The sequence below is a fragment of the Pteropus medius genome, unplaced genomic scaffold (assembly GCF_902729225.1).
Source record: "Pteropus medius unplaced genomic scaffold, Ma_sr-lr_union100, whole genome shotgun sequence".
Classification (NCBI taxonomy): domain Eukaryota; kingdom Metazoa; phylum Chordata; class Mammalia; order Chiroptera; family Pteropodidae; genus Pteropus; species Pteropus medius.
The window spans coordinates 14,636,080-14,654,689 of record NW_024340699.1 but is presented as its reverse complement, the minus strand read 5'-3'; the positions used below and the strand labels follow the sequence as shown (position 1 = coordinate 14,654,689).

Below are 18,610 nucleotides of genomic sequence, written 5' to 3'. Positions count from 1 at the left end.
CACAGGAAGCGTGCACCTGGGTCAGTTCTGTGTCCCCTCCTCTCTGAGTCAGGCCTGGGGACATCAGTAATTGGTAACTGAGTAGTGAATACATTACTCGGTTCTGTCCCTTAGCAATCTTGGTGACAGACAAACTCACTTTTCCTTCCTGGTCTGGAGCAAGTACGAGGCCCACGTCTGCTGTCTTCGCCAGCCACAGACCCGGTGATTCTGGAATCAGTATGTCCGTGTCACACGCCGAGAGCAGATGTTCTCTGTGGCGGGGGACACGCCGCCCCTCCATGGTGGCAGGCGTGGCGGGAAGCTCACTTACAGATCTCCTGGAGGGGTGCCCCTCACCCCCCGGCCCCCCACACCAAGTGCGTAAGCCTTTGGATCCGGTCCCCACCTCCACGGTGTCCTCGACCAACACAGACGGTCACAGGCCTAGGCAGTGCCTCTGAGCTTTCATCTCTTCTGAAGCGGAGAATTCTGATTTTGCTCCCTGCTTCCGGCAAGCGTTGGGAAAACCAGGTGAAAAACCAAACGTACTTAGCGACTGCCCTTCCGAATTCGTCTGAAAGAGTGGAGGTCCCTTTGTTATAAGGACGCCTGCCAGGTTTCTCCCTTGTGGGACCCTCTGTGCCCGCGCACCGAGCAACAAGTGACCGGTCAGCTCATTCCTGATGACCCCGGCTTCCGGTTCCTGAGCCGCAGGCATTTTACCCCCATGGGACTAAATTCTTTTTTTTTTCCTTGCCTTCTTTATTATTATCCCACGGAATTAGAAGTTAGAATTGTAAGATTTCATTTTGAAAATCAGTGAAGGTGGGGAAGGCTAAGGAAATAATTTTATATAAAACCACACATACATTTATTTTAATAAAGCTAAAAGAAGGAAAATCCCTCGTTTAATACTATAATTTTTTCTGTAAAGTCAATGTAAGTTTTAAATTAGCACTTTGGAGTTATGTTATAATAAAGCCATGGAGTTCATATTATGGGCAAAGCATTAAATTTCACTACCACGATTACTTAGCATTTTCTTTCATTCATTTTGGAAATTGTTCTTCCGATAACAAAAGCGGTCTTTATTGTAAGAAAATTGGAGAACTATTTTAAAATACAGAAATCACAAGGAAAACTCGTAGTTTGCACTCAGAGCTAAGTACTGTTAACGTTTTTGTTTGTGCACGTGTGCATAGAAACACACGCGGGATTATTTCCACGCACAGAGGCCGCGTGCCTCTTTATCGTTCTCGCCCCAAATGTGTGCTGCGGGCCCGCCATCTTCAGTCCGTGTCGGGATGCATTTCTAGTAGCAGAAACTTGAACTTGAACAAGTTAAGACGTGAATGAAGCGCCTTATCTCAGGAGGTAGGGGGTCCGGAGACAGGATGGCTCGCTGACCCGGCCAGTTGTCAAGGTCAAGGCCAGGCACTTTCCGTTCTCTCTGGCCTGCCACTAACGTTATCAGCATCAGGCCAAGGTCACTGCCCTCGTGACCATCACAAGGCCGCCACGAACATGGGGGACAGTGTGCTTCCTGTTCACATCTGGCAGAGGGAGGAGCAGCCTGGTCCCAGCCACAGGACGGAAGTCCTGCCCTCTGGGCTGATGAGGCCAACGTAAGTGCAGCCACCCCAGAGCAAGGACGGCCGCCACGTGCTGGCCACTGGCCGACAGGCCTGAGCCCGGTTCCCTCCATTGTTCCGGCCCAGGGCCAGATCGCCGTGATTGGCGCAGCTGCTCGGGCCGGTTCTGCAAACCACACTGTGGAGGTGGTGGCCGTTGGGAACAGAGGCGGGAGCCAGCCCCAGCCTGTCACCGGACGTTCTCGCGGGGCAGTCACGAACTCGCGGGAGAGCCGGACGACAGGAGCGTGGAGACCAGGGCCTCGGGCTCTGCCCGCCCTTCCTCCGACTCCGTTCTGCCCTTCCTCCCGCTTCTGTGTCCACACTGCCTCCCTCGGGGTCCACAGGGGACAGTGGCTCCCGGCGGCCGTGGGACAGCATATTTCCCCGCGGGCATCTAGCAGAAGCAAGATGCTCCCTCCCCAGGCCTGGTCCTGCCCACGGGTCCTCTGGGCCAACCCGGGTCCCGCACCACGTCCTCGTCACCTTGAACGTGGCCGCTAATGATCAAGGCCCAAACCCGCTGCGGGGGCTGGGGCCGACTTCCTGTCACCCGCGGCCCCTTGGGGACATGTGGGCATCACAGCAGAATCAGGCTCGGCAGGGGGAGAAGACTCAGAGGGGTGCTCGGTACCCCCACACTCTCTTTAAAAATGGCTCTGATAAGCAGCGCAACAGTTATCAGAATTTGAAACTAAGATGAATGTTTTTAGATATTTTAATTCTCATTTTAAAAATCAGTTTCTTTTATAGAAATGCCGAGTTTAGAAAGAGTTGGATTAAAAAAAATAGTTTTCTGGAGAATTGGTCCTCATTAATCTCATGTTCTCCAAAGTTTGGGCATATTTATGGTGTATTTTTTGGCAATACAAAGTTTTCTTCATGAATTTTGACTTAAACTGGTACAGAAATTAGAACTAAAGGGAAAAATTAGCTTAAAGGTATAAATTATAACAAATGTAAATTTTAATATTTTTATACTTTATGTATTTTTTTTTATTTTCAGCACCCTTGAGACAATGCCATAAATAATATAGTTAGTGGGCATAGTTGAAGAATAGTTCTGAGACATAGTAGATGTATTCGAAATCACTTTGGCAAAAATCAGATGTTAAAAAATATATTGTTTTTAAATCGTACTATTAAATGTGTAACTTCATGTGTAATAAATGTTCATATTTAATTTTAGGTGACAGTGTAACATATACTAAAATAAAATGGAACAATTTGTATGGTTCTCTAAAGGAATCTATAAAGGAGTCATAAATATTATAGTAAAACTTTTTCAAAATATTTTTATGGGACTAAAAATTGAAAACTTCCTAATAGAGAAATTTTCTCAAGTGAGAAATAAATTAATCATACAGACCTCCAACGGTAATATGTCCTATAGAACCCCTGAATAAGCAGTAACTTCTTAAGATAATTTTACGTAATGTACAAAGATCAAGGTTTTTAAAAAAACTTTCAGAAGGTAGCAGGAAGAAAAAGATTATTATTATACTAAAATTCCCCATGAGAGATTTTATGTTTTTTATGTTGCTAGAGTAGAGATCTTAGTTTTTCTGAATCTGGAAGGGCTGTGGCTATCAGGGACTAAAAAATGAACAGATAAAGGTCGGTCGTGGGAGGGGACATTCACTCTAGGGTTCCAGGATGTGTCCAGTGACTTGGAAATAAGAGCATAGACTAAATGACATTTTGGTGCCCAGAATGCATCCTCACCTCAAAGCCCAGTTTGCCAGCCAAAGAAAAACTTTACTCACCTTCGTATTTTTTTTTAAACCGATTCTACCCCTCTCCTCCTTGACTGCTAAAGCATCCAGTCACAGCGTGAGCAGGGTGCTCGGCACCATTTTAACTAGACGCCGCTCGGATTTATGGAAGTCGTGTCTTTCCTCTTTTTCTCCCACTTTTAATGAAAATCACGCGAGGGCGTGTGGGCGGGGCGGTTGGCAGAGCCCCATCGCACGTGTGGGAGGACCTCGTCCTCCCCTGCTGCGTGACCTCAGACAAACAACGCAGCCTCTCCGGTCATCGGTTTCCCCCTTTCTAAAGACAGGGTCACAGGTGCCTCAGAGGCCCCTTTTTGCGGTAGAGCTGGGGTATATGGGAAGGGCTCGGTGACGACCAGGTACATAGTCCGCCCCCAAGACGTGGGGCGGCACGGGCAGAGCGCGCAGTCCTGGAGTTAGCCATCTGTGGCGGGGGACTGAGCTGAAGGGGTCAGCACTCTGCCACTGGCAACTTTCCTTCTGCCCACGAGTCTGGAAGTAGACACCCGGAGGCTCTAGTGGGGCTCCTGGGAGGAGGAGAAAGTCACGCAAATTCATTCCCCTGGGGCCTCCACCCGAAGGGTCTGGGGCCCGAGCCTGAAGGGAAGGGCTAGCTGTTCTGGAAATTCCCCCGGCTCGCCTTGTTACGGATTCCCAGAGGAACCCCTGAGTTTTAGTAAGCCCTGCATGTGTGTGTCTCCTCCCAGCTGAGGATGGGGACAGACGGTGGTGGCCTGGAGCACTCAGACCCTCCCGTCCACGGACCTGAGAGGGCTCAGCCACCGCCATGCTCTTAAAGTTGGCCTGTAGATTCGTTCCTGTCCTCCCAGATTCTTTTCAACCTTAAAAAAAAAAAAAAAAAAAAAAAACTATTGGCTATTTCTTTACAGTTGGCATAATAAATTAATTGTCTTACAAACAAGAAGTTCTTTGGCATGGCTTTGACGCTGTCCCTTTTCTGACACAGAGCCATCACGCTGGAGAACCAGCTGGTGATCCTCGCTGTGACACCAAGTGACGCGGGGGCCTACTACGTGCAGGCCGTCAACGAGAGGAACGGCGAGAACAAGACCAGCCCGCCCATCCACCTGAGCGTAGCACGTGAGTCCCGCAGTCCCAGATGGTGGCTCAGCAGTGAGGTCTCGCTGTGAGCAGTGATCGCGGTCTCGTGGGGCAGTGCGCAGTGAGCCTCACCTCTCCAGCATGGCGGTCATGTTTTAACATCGACCCAAGGTCAATGGTTGCTTTCTTTGAGGTGATAGGCAGACATTGTGAATGTAACCGATGATTCCAAATGCAGGATCTTATTTGTTTTGGGGATTTAAAAAAACATGTTGCTTTTGTACACTGCTAACGTGCATTGTTTTTAGCAACCACAAAAAAAATCTTTCGACTTCTAAGAATTTTATCCATGAACCTTATTTGAGACTACATTAGGCACAGGTTATGTTCTTTTAATTTAATTATAAAATCATTGAGAAAATACATATACTGATATAATTGTGTTAAAATGAGCGCTATTCCTTAAGCAGAAGCAGCTGACCATTTTTTCTAGCTGAATCACATAGAGAATGTGCACCAATCTCAGCTGCACGCTGTTTACTTAAGGATATTTTAGTTTGAGGAAACTTAGTTTGAATATTTGGCCTTTGCATGGAGGCTCCGGAAATTCTACTAGAATGAGTTAATTGCTGGAGAAGGGGGAGTGACCAGAAGCAAGAACTCGGAACAGAAAGCGGTGGAGACATATGTGTGAGGGCATGTCACCAAATGTCTGCAGCGTGAAGCCTTGTGGTGCGAAAGGCAGAGATTATGCTATTGAGAAAACACCGCCAGGAAAAGGCCGTGGTAAATTCCAAAACATGATGATCGCGTTGCACGGGAATAAGTTAAATGGATTGTCTGTGTAGCAGCAGATTTCATCTCTCTAAAGACCACCGCGAAGCTTTGCCTCGTACGGTGGGTAGTGTCGTGGTGGCTGCGCTCCATGGTCCCCGAAGGCCATCGCGGCTTCTCGCAGAACTTACTGAGTGTCACAGACCCTGAGGCGGGAGACTGGGAATCACCTGAGCGTGCTTTACCTGCCCATCGCTTTGCTGGCGAGGGCTCCTAAATGGCCGCCATCCTGCCATCAGCTCCGTGGTCCCCGGGGCTGACTGCAGCCCACGGGCAGAGCCGCCGCCAGTGTGGCCTCTGCAGAGCTGATAACGAAGGACGGCGACTGTGTTGTGAACGGGTCGGGATCACGGTAATGAGTTCCAGGTCCACAGAGCCATCGTCCTACCTCGTGAGTCTGATTCGGCACTAAACTCCGGCGCACGTCCGGGGGGACCACAGCCCCCTGGGTGGGGTATCGAATCGGGGACGAGGAAGTGGGCCTTGGTCTGTTAGAAAGGGGGTCATCGCACAAACATTCTGTTCACCGCGATGCTAACTGACATCGCGAAGTTACAGAATAGTGTCTCCTGGGCGTTTGCCACCCGCCTGCCCGTGAAGGCCCGGCTAGTGGAGGGAACGTGTGAGTCGCCATGCCGACGCGGTGCCGTGGCGTCACGTCAGGGGAGTGTGCGAATTTTCTTACAATAATTTCAGCTTCTCCTCCAGCCAAGAGGTATATTGGAAGAAGCTCATGAATATTATAATTAACTGCCTCGCATTTCCTTCCCGCCTAGATTTTTATCTTGTCGTTGGCGCCAGGCAGGAAGGAGGCTGATGACACGGGGCTGGACTTACTTTAAATCTCAGGAGAAAACCTGCGTTTCGTTCCCGTGTATATTCTTCGCTTTTTGTGGGGACGGGTAAAAAGAGGGGGAGGAAACAGCCCCGTTTTAATTCTTCCGAGAACCTTCCTGTTGACATGTTGGATTTAGCTAAAAGTTAAATGGCGCCCAATTATGCATTTTCTCGCTGGAAGTTCTATTTCGAAAACGTCTAAAGACCGAAGCCTTGATAAGTCCGCAGAGACCCCGTAACAGTGCGTTAACTCTTGCTCATTCTGGACATCCATAAGGGCTCTGAGTGGCACACTGTGGTCCACACCCCGGCTGCCAGCGTCCCTAGAGGCCCGGAGACATGGCCGGGCACGTCACCTCTCCAGGGTCCCCTTCGATGTCCCCAGGACCTGCTCGTGCCGGTGGGAAGGTACAGTGAGTTCCGGAGACCGAAACGTCTCTTTTTTCTGATGTAGACTTTGTAAAATAAAACACCAAACAAGACTGATGAAAAATTTGAAATGCTTGCCAGGCAGCATTTCCGAAGAATCAGAAGCTACTACAGCCCATTATCAATTAACAAAGACAAATCTGTGCTCAGCATCGGGAGACTAACGTGGGGAAACTTTATGTAGTGAAGACGATTGGGTTTGTAAGGCACTGGAAATGAAATTCCGGGCGGATTGTACTAGAATTAATTTAAACACGGGGACTGCCGTGCGGCCCGGCTCTGGTTTCCTGTGAGCAGCGACAGCTTGGGGTGCGGTGTAGCAGTACCCAGAGGCCAGCCTGGTCTCAGAGCATCCCAGGGGGCGGCTTGCTCTCACCCAGCTAACAAGAGGACATGCTGTGCTTTTCCAAACAGCAGTGAACTTGAGCGTTCAAAACCTCTCCACCTCGTCAACTGGTAACATTTTGGCTGCACTTAACGCTTATGGGAAGCCAAAGATAAAGAGGGTTTAGCGAAAAGTAAATAAGTTTTTTGAAAAGCCTGACAATTAGAAGTGGAACGCCGGCTCGTAACGATACCGCCTGCTGTCGTGTGCGCGTTTAGTAGCCGGCGTGATGAGCCCTGGACATTTCTCCCCTTGTGTGTGGTTAAGGAGATAGATTACAGCTTGCTCTGCAGAGACAGGTCCTGTCGGGAGGCAGAGGACTTCTGAACTCCCCATTCCCCCACTCTGGGTGAAAGCTGGCTGCCACCTCAGGGGCGGACTGGCTTTGAAGTTCTAATGTGGCGCCAAGCCTGCAGGTGTTAAGGACAGAGATGGTACCGCCAGGCGTCCTGCATGAATTTTTTATGGCTGGCTCCCGCAGCTCAGGTGCTTGCCAGAGAAAGAAAAATGGGTCCAACCCGTCTAAGAGTCGACATTTCCGTTCCGAGGTCGGACCCAGGCGAGCTTTATAAACCTGCCGGCCCGTTCGGGCTTTTCGCTTTGAAGATCGCGCATCGAGTTCACTTTGGCGGATCCGATCTTCCACCCGAATGCACGCGGTAGGAGTTTCTTCTTAAGGAAAAGGAAAAGGATAGAGTTGCGACATAAGAAGAATCCTGTCCGGTGATCAATCGATCGTCGACGGAGTGCCACGTCCGTGCGGGGACTGCTCGTCGGCTCTGCCCGCGCTCACAGCGTCCAACGTAATGACGCCCCACGCGAGGGACGGGCGGGGATGGAGGAGGCGTGGCCTCGCCCCCTGTCCGTCTGCCTCTCTCATCTCAGCGTCTCTTCAAACAGCATTCGCAGACGGGACGTCGTTCCACCTGACCCTCCTTCGGGCTGCAAACCTGGCTTTTCATTCTGAAGACCACTTAACATCCTTTTGTCCTCTGTAATGCTAGTGTAGCCGTGGGCCTCATGTGTGTTTAGAAGTTGGAAGTGGATTCCTGAGGACGATGGCAGGGACAGTCATCCCAGAGGACGGCCCTGTACGGCACGGCCTTTGTGTGCCCGGCTATAATTCTCGCTTACTTTCTTGAGCGTTAAAGAGGGAGCAGGCAGGCCTCTGCCTCCAGCTGTCCCTGGCCTGGGCTGGATTCCCGAAGCAGCCGGGGGCGTTTGAAACATTAGCGAAAACCAGGCTGAAGGCAGCATCCGTGTCGTAAATGACCAGTGTAGAATCCAGCTGTAGCTTCGTAGGTCGTCCGGGACTTTACTGCCAGAAGGGTCGGAAACTGAAACAGGACGTGTGCTCTGCCCTCCAGCGATGGGTTTAACCGATCCGCATGACCGAGGCTGCCGGGGCCTGTGAAGCTCAGGCCAGCGCAGCCCGCCCCGTCGGTGCACAGATGCACGAAGCCGCCCAGCAGTTGGGGGGCAAGCACGCACAGCCCCCTGGACGATCCCGAAAGCACACGGACACATGCAGGCGTCCTGTCCGCCTCCTTGGAAGTGAGCGTTTCGAGGGCTCCCCCGGGGCAGTCGGCACACGGCGTACGACACGGGGCCACCCCACTGATGGACCCGGTCTGCGTGACGGCATTACAGGATTAGTTCTCTTCTTACGGTTTCGGTTCAAAAGGCCAGTTTCATACTTCGCTCCTCAATCTCAGATGTGTGCGTATGTGACGGGTGAGTGAGTTTGGGGACGGGATGGGAATGCAACTGGCGATTCCCACCCAGACTTCAGTTAAGGGGGGAAGAAAGTCCAAAGCGATTGCAGATAGACGCGGCCCGGATGCTGCCCGCCCCGCACGGCAGAGCGGGGCGCCCCTGCCCCTGTCCCTGTCTCTCCGCCCGGACCCCTCTTCCCACCCCACGCTTTCTTCCCCATCGCAGCTTATTTCAGCTAATTTCACGCTTAGTAAATCCTAGGGAACTGGGTTAAACCGCGAATTGTAATTTGCCCTCCAGTTTTCTCAAGTTTGGCGTCGCCTGGTGGCCCCCATCTCCCGAACCAGCAGTAGCCACGCGGGAGGCTCTCAGGGCACAGTCAGAGACCCGGGGGGCGGGCAGGCGAATGCGCCCCCCGGAGCCTTGCTCCAGGAGCTTCCCTGTGCTCTCTAAAGTCAGATGTGCCTGGGGTGCGGGCTTCAGGGGGCTCCTCTCTCCACTGCCCACCTCCTACGGGCACCTGGCCCACTGCCCCCGAGTCCTTAATTCAGGCGTCATCTGAGGGATGAACAGCCAGGTGCCACACGGCGGATGACATACTCTCGCCAGACGTGAGGCAGTGAAGTACTCTGATAACTGGGGGGTAAATCGCTTTATGAAATTTCCTTGCTGCCCGCAAAACAAGGCAGGCCCCAACCACGTTGTCAGCCAACAATTTATTATGAATAATTTCGACAAGTGCTCACTGGGGTGGCGTCCTCAGGAAGACATACGGGGCCCACGTGACTAACCCCAATCCATGAAATGCAAGCGGAGTGAAGTGTGCCACTCCCAGGCCAGACGTTTGGAAGCCAGCATGTCCCCTCCGTGCTGCCTCCCCTGTGAGGGCCACGCATGCGGAGCTTCGAGAGGGACACACGGAATCTCGAATGGGCACATGCGGCCAGGCCCCCTGAGCGCGAGGCTTCAGGGTCACTTGTCACCGGAACAGCAGCCTCTTCTAATACATGACCGCGTGACTTTGTGTCCTCAGAGGAACTTACGGAAGTGAGAACAGTCTCTCTAATCCCTTCCATCTCCATCTGCTTTTCTGCGTGACCAGCATGTCACTGCAGTTATGTCTCTAGGAAGGAAGAGTAGTTGGGGTTCAGACGAGCCTCGCGAGACGTGTGTTCCCAGTGGGTTTCATTGCATAGAGAATGTTCATCAAAATTTATTCCATTTATTTGTTTCGACTGAGTGCAAATAATAATTGTAATAAAACTCAATCCAAGAGAAAAAGAATTTTTATACCCAGAGCCCTAGGATTGCTGGGAAAATTTTAATTTATATATATATTCCTTTTCAGAGGCTATAAAAGGGTGATCAATAAGATGCTTTGAGTCATTGAGTATAATAAATGAGGAAAAGATTTGTAGGAGGAGCAATGATGTGTTCGAAATTCTTCGATCTTCTCTATCAAATATTCAGTTTCTGTCGGATCCATGTAAAGAGCGCTGCCTAGTTTTATTTAAATACCTTAGAATATTATAATATTAAAATACACTAGAAACGGTATTCTTTGTGGTCCTTCGAGTCTGTGTTGATAGCAGCTTAGACTGGGAAAAGTACGTGGCTGTAAGAATTCGTCCAGGTGATGCAGGACCACGACATGTCCCAGGCCCCGTCAGCCGCCATGGTAGCTCATAGGCGAGCGGACTGGACTGTCTTGCTGATTCTCCGGGGCACAGAGTAGCAGGGCGGTGACGGTCCTCAAGCTCCAGCTAGGGCTTCACAAGCGTAGTAGCCCCTGAGTTAGCCATCCGCCCTGTCTCAAGCTCAGGGCATGCGACACTAACAAGTGAGGTCGCTGACCCAAATCACAGGAATGGTAGGTGGGGACTTGGGGTTCAAGCCAAGGTTTAGCTGAGCCCCGGACCTGCTGGATCGCCCTGTGAATAGGGAACAACCCCAGTCCTGGAGGCCGGACATGCTTCGATGTCAGCGTGTGCCCAAGGGTGGGAGCCCCAGGAGAAGGCCAGCCTGGGGGGCCACCCGCCGAGACTGGAGTCAGAACATCATAACAGTAAGTCACAGTGGTAATGGCTACAGGGTCCTGTTATCAAGGGGAGTGCGTTAGGCACCACGTGGGCTGTAAAGGAAGACAGGGCCTGTCCCAGGGGGTTCCCGAGACTGACTTTACACTCCCTGCCTCCAGGCATTAAGGTCAGCCTGCTGGGCGGTGAGCAAGCCACGCCCAGAGAGCGAGGGGCATGTCCCTCGGGAGAGTGCAGACGCCGAGCAGAGCTGACCACTGGCTGCAGTGAATGAGCCATAAGTATTCATTTACTGCTCTCAATTATGGCTTGATTATTTAAGGGCACAAATTAACATTTGGCTGTGATTTGCCTGATCAGATTTTTCACAAACTCCGCCAAGCTTAACTTTGATAATTTCTCCAAACCATCTCTCCTTTTGCCCCCTTGTCAAACGTACCAATTTGAATATTAGACTCAGATGTTTGCACACAGGCGTCTTTTAATTGTGGCTGTTGCAGGGCTGTAAAGAGAAGTGACCCCGATGGCTCTTACCCTTGACTCGGAGACTTAATTTCTTAACCTTAGCCAACAGCCACTTCCTGAACTCGGTTGACCGAGAACTTTCGATCCTGTCATGATAGCCTCATAATATGTAAATGTGGCGTTTCAAAGCTTGCACCGAGAGGGACGCAGGCAGTGTCCGCCTGGCCCCGGCGCCCTGGGTGTGCGGTCACTGAACCGCCTCGTCCGCCTCCCAGTCAGTGATGTGGACAGACAGGGGGTTTGGGGTGGGCACAGTCGGGGACCGTGGGGAGTTGGGTTCCTCGCGGTCGCTCCACGGACTCTGCGTCCACCTGTCACGCATCCCGTCTGGGGAGACCGGGAGTGGAGCGGCGTTCATCGCTGGGACGAGGCCGCAGGACCGTCGCGGTTGCGAGTGGAGTTTAGGGGACCCGGAGTCACTCGTGGCCGAGCACAGGTGGTCACTGGTCAGTTCCTGGTGTCGGCCAAGTCGCTCCACTCCCAAGACTCCTTTTCCTCTTACGGACGAGTTCGTAGTCTGAAGCCGCTAACTAAGGAGGGCCTGATTCGTTTCTCTTTAGAATTGTCGAGGTTTTCAAACCCTACATTGTGGACTATTTGTCGTGCAAAACCGTTTTCGGTTTGTCAAGCCACGTTGAAAGTTCTTCGCCTGACCACCGCTTCCGTGTGTGACGCCTAACGAGCGGTCACCTTCTGGTGACCCTCAGTCCTGCCTTTACCACTTAGTCGTAATGTTTTATTACTGACCACTGAAAATGATGTTCTTTTGGCTCTTCTAGAAGGCAATTACAGCAGCTCATTAAAATTGCAGATCTTTACAGTGTGGCTGGGAATACTAAATCAAGCGTTAAGAAAATCAGGTGAAGTATCTGTTCACACGAAGGCCCCTTAGCCCCTCGGACGACCGTTACCAAACCCAGAGTGATCCTTTTCCAAGAATGCTTTGAATCTGAGGTGTAAAAAAAGGAATTTATATCAGAAATAACAGGAGCCAGAAATGCGTCTCGAGATGTAGGCTCTTTCTGCGTGTGCTGCCCAGCGCGGCCTCCGCAGTGGTCTCTGCCTGCGATTCTTTGTTATTTTGGGTAATTATTTTGCCTAGACCCGCTCACCTTTGATGATCTTCAGGAAAACCCTCTTTGGCACAAAATCAGCGCCTCTCAGAGCCCCGCGAGGCTCCGTGCTAGGCGAAGCAGGCCGTCGGAGGGCGTAGCTTTGTAACACGGGTTCCGAGGTCACGATTTCACGCGGCCTTAGAGAATCATTGAGACGCGAGAATCATTGAGAATCATTGAGAATCGTGGACCCGCACAGCCCCCACGAAGCCTGGTGCCCACAAGGCTCGACTTCCCCAGGGAGCACAGTACAGAGAAAACCCAGGAGTACGCGATCTCTGGGGAGAGTCTTAAGGGAATTATGACCGTTTTCCCATTTCGGTCTCCAGTGTGGACTTCAGAGCAGGCTTTGGAGCTGGGGAAGACGGGGGGCGGGGGGGGCGGGGAGGCAGGCAGTGGCAGCCCACTCAGCTGGCCCCGTGGGGCGGGGTGTGTTTGCTCGTTTTACTGACGGCGGCTGCTGTCACGCCGTGTCCCATCTGCGGTTAAATGCCCACGCCATGCCGCTCCCTCACTGGCCCCGGAAGGTGCCACAGGCTCCGATATGGCTCCCCGTCAGGGCGTCACTCTGTGGTTACATTCATCAGACGGGGTCGAATCACACAAGGCTGGCTCTCGTTCGCGAAGGTCTCCAGCGCCAGCGCGCTCCAGAATCAGACGTCCCGTCCCCCTCACCATTCCCGCAGCCCACCTCGCGTGCAGTGCCTGTCGCCCCCAAGTGGGAGATCTGTGTCCCTCATTTCCCCAGCAGCTCCAAGAGGACGGAGAAACCAGAGGGCCTCAGCGGATGCTCGCTCGGTGCATGCGTGACAGTCCCAGGGGACCCGGCGCATTGTTTGGCTTCCCATCCGTGTTCTTCACGGCCGCAGAGGACCCCGTCTCACTCTGCCTCTGGGGCTCCCCGACCCCGGCCTCCAGGGACCGGCCTTGCTCTCTCCGTGGCACCCCTTCTCGGCGTTTGCAGCCCCTCTCTGCCCTCCTCCCCCAGCTGGGGGTTCCACGTATTCAGGCCTTTGTACAGCGTTTCGTTTGGTTTCCTGCTGCCTCGTTCCTCCTTGGGCGTCTTGCTCATTCTTGTGAGTTTAAGTATCGCCTTTGATCAAATGTCGCCTCCAGCCTTGAATGGATCTGAGCCTTCGGTCGTTGCTGAGCGGAAAGCCGGATGGCGTGATTTGAAATCCGCTACGATTCTGATTGTCTTCTAATTGTTTAACTTCTTTGTCTGATTCGATCAGCTACTCTGAGACGGACGGCCTGGCTCGGAGCATCTTCTCAGTTACCGACGGACTTTTCAGCTGCTTTATGACTTCATTCGGCCCATCGGGCTCCACCTTCCCTCTGTGCCTTAACCTCACTTACCCGGTTGATCACGCTGCTCCTGGTTACGGCGGGTGGAGCTCGGCCCCCTCTGCCCTAGCGCCTGGGACATTGTGTCCTGAGGGTCCCCTGCGTCATGCGCGTTTTCACTGGAAATTAAATTTCCCTGTCTCCTTACACGTCCTAACCCGGGGCAGGTTCTCCTCCATTACCCGGAAAATCATTTTACCTCCTTTCTGTACTTCGGGTTCTTTCCTGTCCCTGAACATTTAGCTCCACTCCTTGATCCTTCCGGAATATTTATCCGTCCCTTCATCTGGCCGTCTATCCATCATGAATCCATCTACTGATTTGTCCACTCAGCATGTATGTGCTGAGTGTTAGTAAGCGCCAGCACTTGCTGGGCATTAGGAATGTGCAGTGATCGAGGCAGACTGGTCACTGCGTCCGAGATCGTGCTGACGGGAGGAGAAAATGAACGAGCACCTCTAATGTGGCACGGGACGCCCTGAGTTAGGGAGGGGCCGTCTGCCCACACACCTCGATTTCCTAGTCCTGTGCCGGGGTTGGTAAAGTGAAGATTTGTAAGATGGTTGAAGAAACACTTTTTGGTGAAGAGTTTACAATAGTTCTTATTTACGTGACTGTTAGTATAGACTTACGTAAAGAAAATACGGAGAAATATCCAGAGCTGGATTATATTAAAAATAGAACTAATTCTGGTCGGGGAATTACAGCCTTTGGGACACAGGCACGAACTGTCAGGAGCAGGGCCCTTCTGTGGGCGGGACAGGCCGAGCCCCGGGAAGCGACGCCAGTGCCTGTGGCCCACGAGGGCGTCAGACTGCGGTTTAAGGAACGAGCACGTTGCGCATGGGCCGTCGACGTCGTCTTCACCGCTCGGCCGCTCCACGTGTCGCTGGTAAAAGCTGATCTCCTCGTGACGTCTGAAGTTACGTGTACAATGTGTATAGCCGCACACAAGGTGACTCAGATGCGCTAGTTAAACCCGCGGTGGCAGCCAGAGCTGGCTAACGAGACACCGTGGACCGGGCGGCTCAAACAGCACATAGGGCTTTTCTCACCGTTCCGGAGCCTGGCAGTCTGTGGTCAAGGCGCCGGCAGGGCTAGATCCTGGGGAGGCCTCTCTTCTTCCCTCGCAGATGGCCGCCTTCCCCCCGTGTGCCCACGTGGCCTTTCCTCTGTGCGTAAAGGTGGGGGACAGATATCGGGTGTGTCTTCCCCGTCTTCTAAGGACACCAGTTTCATCGAATTAGGGCCCTACGCTTGTTACCTCATTTTACCTTAATCACCCCTTCATGGTCCCGTCTTCAAATACAGTCATATTGGGTATTAGGGCTTCAGCACACGCGTCTTAGAGGGACACGGTTCAGGCCACAGCAGTGACCGTTCCTTATCCCTCTCGTGGTCTCTTTCCCTGGAGTCAGTGCCATCCAGGTGAGGAGCCCAAATCTGCCGTCTGTGGGTTCTTCACATTGGCTTCTTCACTGCGTTTCGCCGAGCCAGGCAAACCTTAAAAATACGCGAGTCAATCCTCAAAAGTTGAAGGAAACTTCCAGTGTTAAAAACATCTGACGAGGTGGTCAGGCCGGGGCCACACCCCAGTTGGAAGGGTGGGGTGCACCCCATTTTCCCGGGCGTGCCCTGTTCTTTGCTTTGGGGAAATGTGGGGAGTTCTGAATTCCTGCAGACTTAAAGCGCAGCACGGGGCAGGCGTTTTGGAGTGAGAGGTCAGGTCCCCTTTTTCTCGAGGGACATCGGGTGTGGGTGTCAACAGACCTCCACTTTGCGGAGAACGTCCTGGCTCCTCGCCTGGTTCCTGCACATTAGCCATTTGCTTGGAGGTATTTGAGACGTGACCGTGACCCAGCAGGAGTGTCTGTGTGCCGGAGTGTCCTCTGTCCGTACTGCACAGTGCGAAGCCCTGAGCTGGACGGGAGTAACCGGTGTGACTGAGGAAGTGCGTCTCCGTTGTATTTAATTTCAGTCCGTTTAAATGCAGTGGCCTCGTGTGGCCAGAGGCTCCCGGCTGGGACAGGGCGGTTCTGTGACAACGCTCACTGCCCCGTTGGCACTAACCCTGTGACCCGTTTGTCTCCACGTGCTTCTGGCATTATCTGGGGTGTAAGAGCCCGTGGTGACCAGTGAGACTGGCTCGCAGGTCCCCAGAGGGTGGCCGTACATATGAGCAGGGTACGTACGCGCTCAGGGTGGTAGACCAGAGGCCTGTGGCCGCAGAAAGCGTGTGCAGGGGACGTTCCCGCCACGAGCGTGACCACCCGCCACTTGGGCGCCCTTCGAGGTCTACAGAGTCAGTGCCAGTGGCCGCTCAGGGCGTGGCGTGCGTAGCCTGCCTGGGTGCACGTGGCGGGCCTGACCCCTCCCCACAGTCACTTAGAAGGGTCTCTGGCGCACCAGCTCATGCTAGGCGTTGCATGGCGAGCAGAGTCAGGGGCACGATGGTCATAGAGACGTGGTTAGAGCAGATGCTCCGCGGCCATGAACAGGACAAGCACGGGCCCCTGCGGGAAGCCCGGGGGCGCCCGGCCCAGCCTGGGCCTGGGTGGCTTTGCCCTGAGGAGCTGACCGTGAACCAGACCCAGAAGTTAGGTGCGGGAGCTGCCGAAGAGCTGGACAGGAGGCCGCCCCGACTGAGGGACAGACACCTGTGGTCAGCAGAGGCGTCTCTGCTCACACGGTGCTGACTGCCAGGGCACAAGCGAGGCTCTGCCCACGCCGAGGGCCCGCACGCACCTGCTCAGGAAACCAACGGCTCTACGGGCCAGAGGACACCTGTGGGCACTGAAGATCCAGCCCCCTCGTGACAGCAAGTAGCTGGAGGAGACGCCGCTCACCCCCGTGGCATCTGCTCGTCCCCAGCCCCCGGGAGAACGCAGCCCCCGCCTGTCCTGCTCTGTTTCGGGCGCTGCTCTGGGCTGAATGCTTTCTCGTTTTAGTTAGAAGTAACATTCGTCCAAAAATACAGGAACTAATTTAAAAATAACAGTCCCATTTATCTCATTAAAAGATGCATTTTCAAGAAAATTTAATTTTTATGTTCAATATGGGTCAAAATTTGTAATGATGTGTGGTGGTTTGATTATCATTAACAATAATTATAATGGATAGCCAACCCAGAATTTTTTTCTTCTAACATTTAGAGTTTTAGAGTCATAGGAATTCAAAAACATTAGTAAAATATCTCTCTCTTCTCGTATAGAGAAATATGGTACAGAACAAAAGACTTTCGAGCCTGACATATTCTACAGTAAATAAAATCTCGTGCAAGGACATAAAAGAGAAAATGTAAAACATCCCGTTATTAAAAGCAGATTTTTAAATGAATGGCGGTGGGTAGCCCGCCACAGTGGGCTTTTTGGATACAGTTAAAAGAGGGACCTAAAGTTATATTTAAAATGCTCTAGGAATTACACATGAATATTTAAACGTACTCTTAAAACACAGAAGGGGGATGTAGTTTTTCCGAATTCTTTTACGGGCTCTACGGGCAAAAGCATCTGAAGTCCGTGTCCGGTGAAGGAGGTAATGAGAGCTGCCTGCACGCTTGGTTTGGACACAAAAAGTCCAAACGGAGGGAGGGGAGGAGGGGAAGCGAGGACCCTAGATTGGCCTGCAGGGGCCTCTAGGCCAGTGGGGACCCTGGAGGAGCAAACTGACCGAGGGCGAACCATGCAACATTTGAAAAGGCGCTGGGCCAGGACATTGAAGGATAATCTTAGGAAAAGTGACAAACCAGAATAAAGATATTTTCAGTATATGACACTGTTTCCTAAGCCTGATGCCCGTGAAAATCGCCTGAGCTGGTCCAGGGCATTTTCAAAGCACCCAGGCGATTTTACTATGTGGACGGGACTCAGAGTTGGTGCTGGGACCAGCAGCCTCCGCATCATCGTGGGAGCTTGTTAGAAGTGCAGGTGCTGGGCCTCCATCTCCATCCCGCCGAAGAAACAGTCTGCATCTCAGCATGATGCTCAGGTGATTGACAGGCACAGTAAAGCACGGAACAGCAACACTTCTCACAGCTCCCCGGCGACGCCAATGCTGCGGGGTGAGGAGCAGAGTCCTGGAGCGGGACTGCTTAGCGTGGTCCGGGGACCCGCGGGTCAGCGTCACCTGGACACTTGCCAGACGTGCAGACCCTCAGGGTCCCACCCCAGACCTACTGACCAGACTCCCTGGGAGCAGGGCCCAGGAACCTGTGTTTCCACAAGCTCTCCAGGCGATCTGGCGCTCACTGAAATTTGAGAAGCATTGCTCTAGAGAGCATCTGCGTGGGCCTCAAGCTAATTCGGGGAGACGGCCAGGAGTTAATACCTAGAGGCCCAGGTTAATGAGAACTGCTGCTGAAGCTGTCATCACCAGCGTCCCCTGTCCCCAGGCCCATGGGCACCCGCCCTCGCCGTGGGCCCTCAGGGCACGTTCGGTTTGTTGCAGGCGTGACCGGACAGTGTCTTGCTTCTTCCCTTATGCCACGGGCACGTACAGCCCTTGGGAACTGTGAGTCTGTCCAGCGATCTTGAGGCCGTTGGTTTTGGGGGGACGGGAGCCAGGTCAAGAGAGGGCCGCCCGGCACACCCAGGGGAGACTTTCTGGCGGCTCTTGTGACCGGATCCAGCAGACCTCGTGGTGCAGAGGTGTCCTCGGGGAGGGGAGCCATGCGGCTCTTGCGGGCCCGTTGGAGAGCCAAGCTCGGGGCCATGGCGGTCTGGACCAGGCCGTTCGCTCCCAGCAGAGAGTGGCTCTCTCTTTGGGAGGACAGACATCTTACCCTGAGGAGTCTCTGGATCCTCTTGGACGCCGGGCACCGAGTGACCAGGCCCCAGAACTGCTCAGCCTGGGTCCGGCATTATCAGGGTCCCCGAGTCATGAAGATGTTTGAGGGGACATGGTCCCCACGCCACGCCCCAGCGGGTTAAGGGGGCAG

The 18,610-nt window shown here is 52.9% G+C and overlaps 1 protein-coding gene across 1 annotated transcript in view; it reads left to right on the top strand.

The window, feature by feature from the left end:
• SDK1 (sidekick cell adhesion molecule 1) overlaps positions 1-18,610 on the top strand; it is a 384,821-nt gene that overhangs the window by 128,920 nt on the left and 237,291 nt on the right. The window contains exon 5 of the mRNA XM_039878899.1: positions 4,356-4,489. Within this exon, the coding sequence (XP_039734833.1) occupies positions 4,356-4,489 (134 nt within the window). The remainder of the gene's footprint in view (positions 1-4,355; positions 4,490-18,610) is intronic.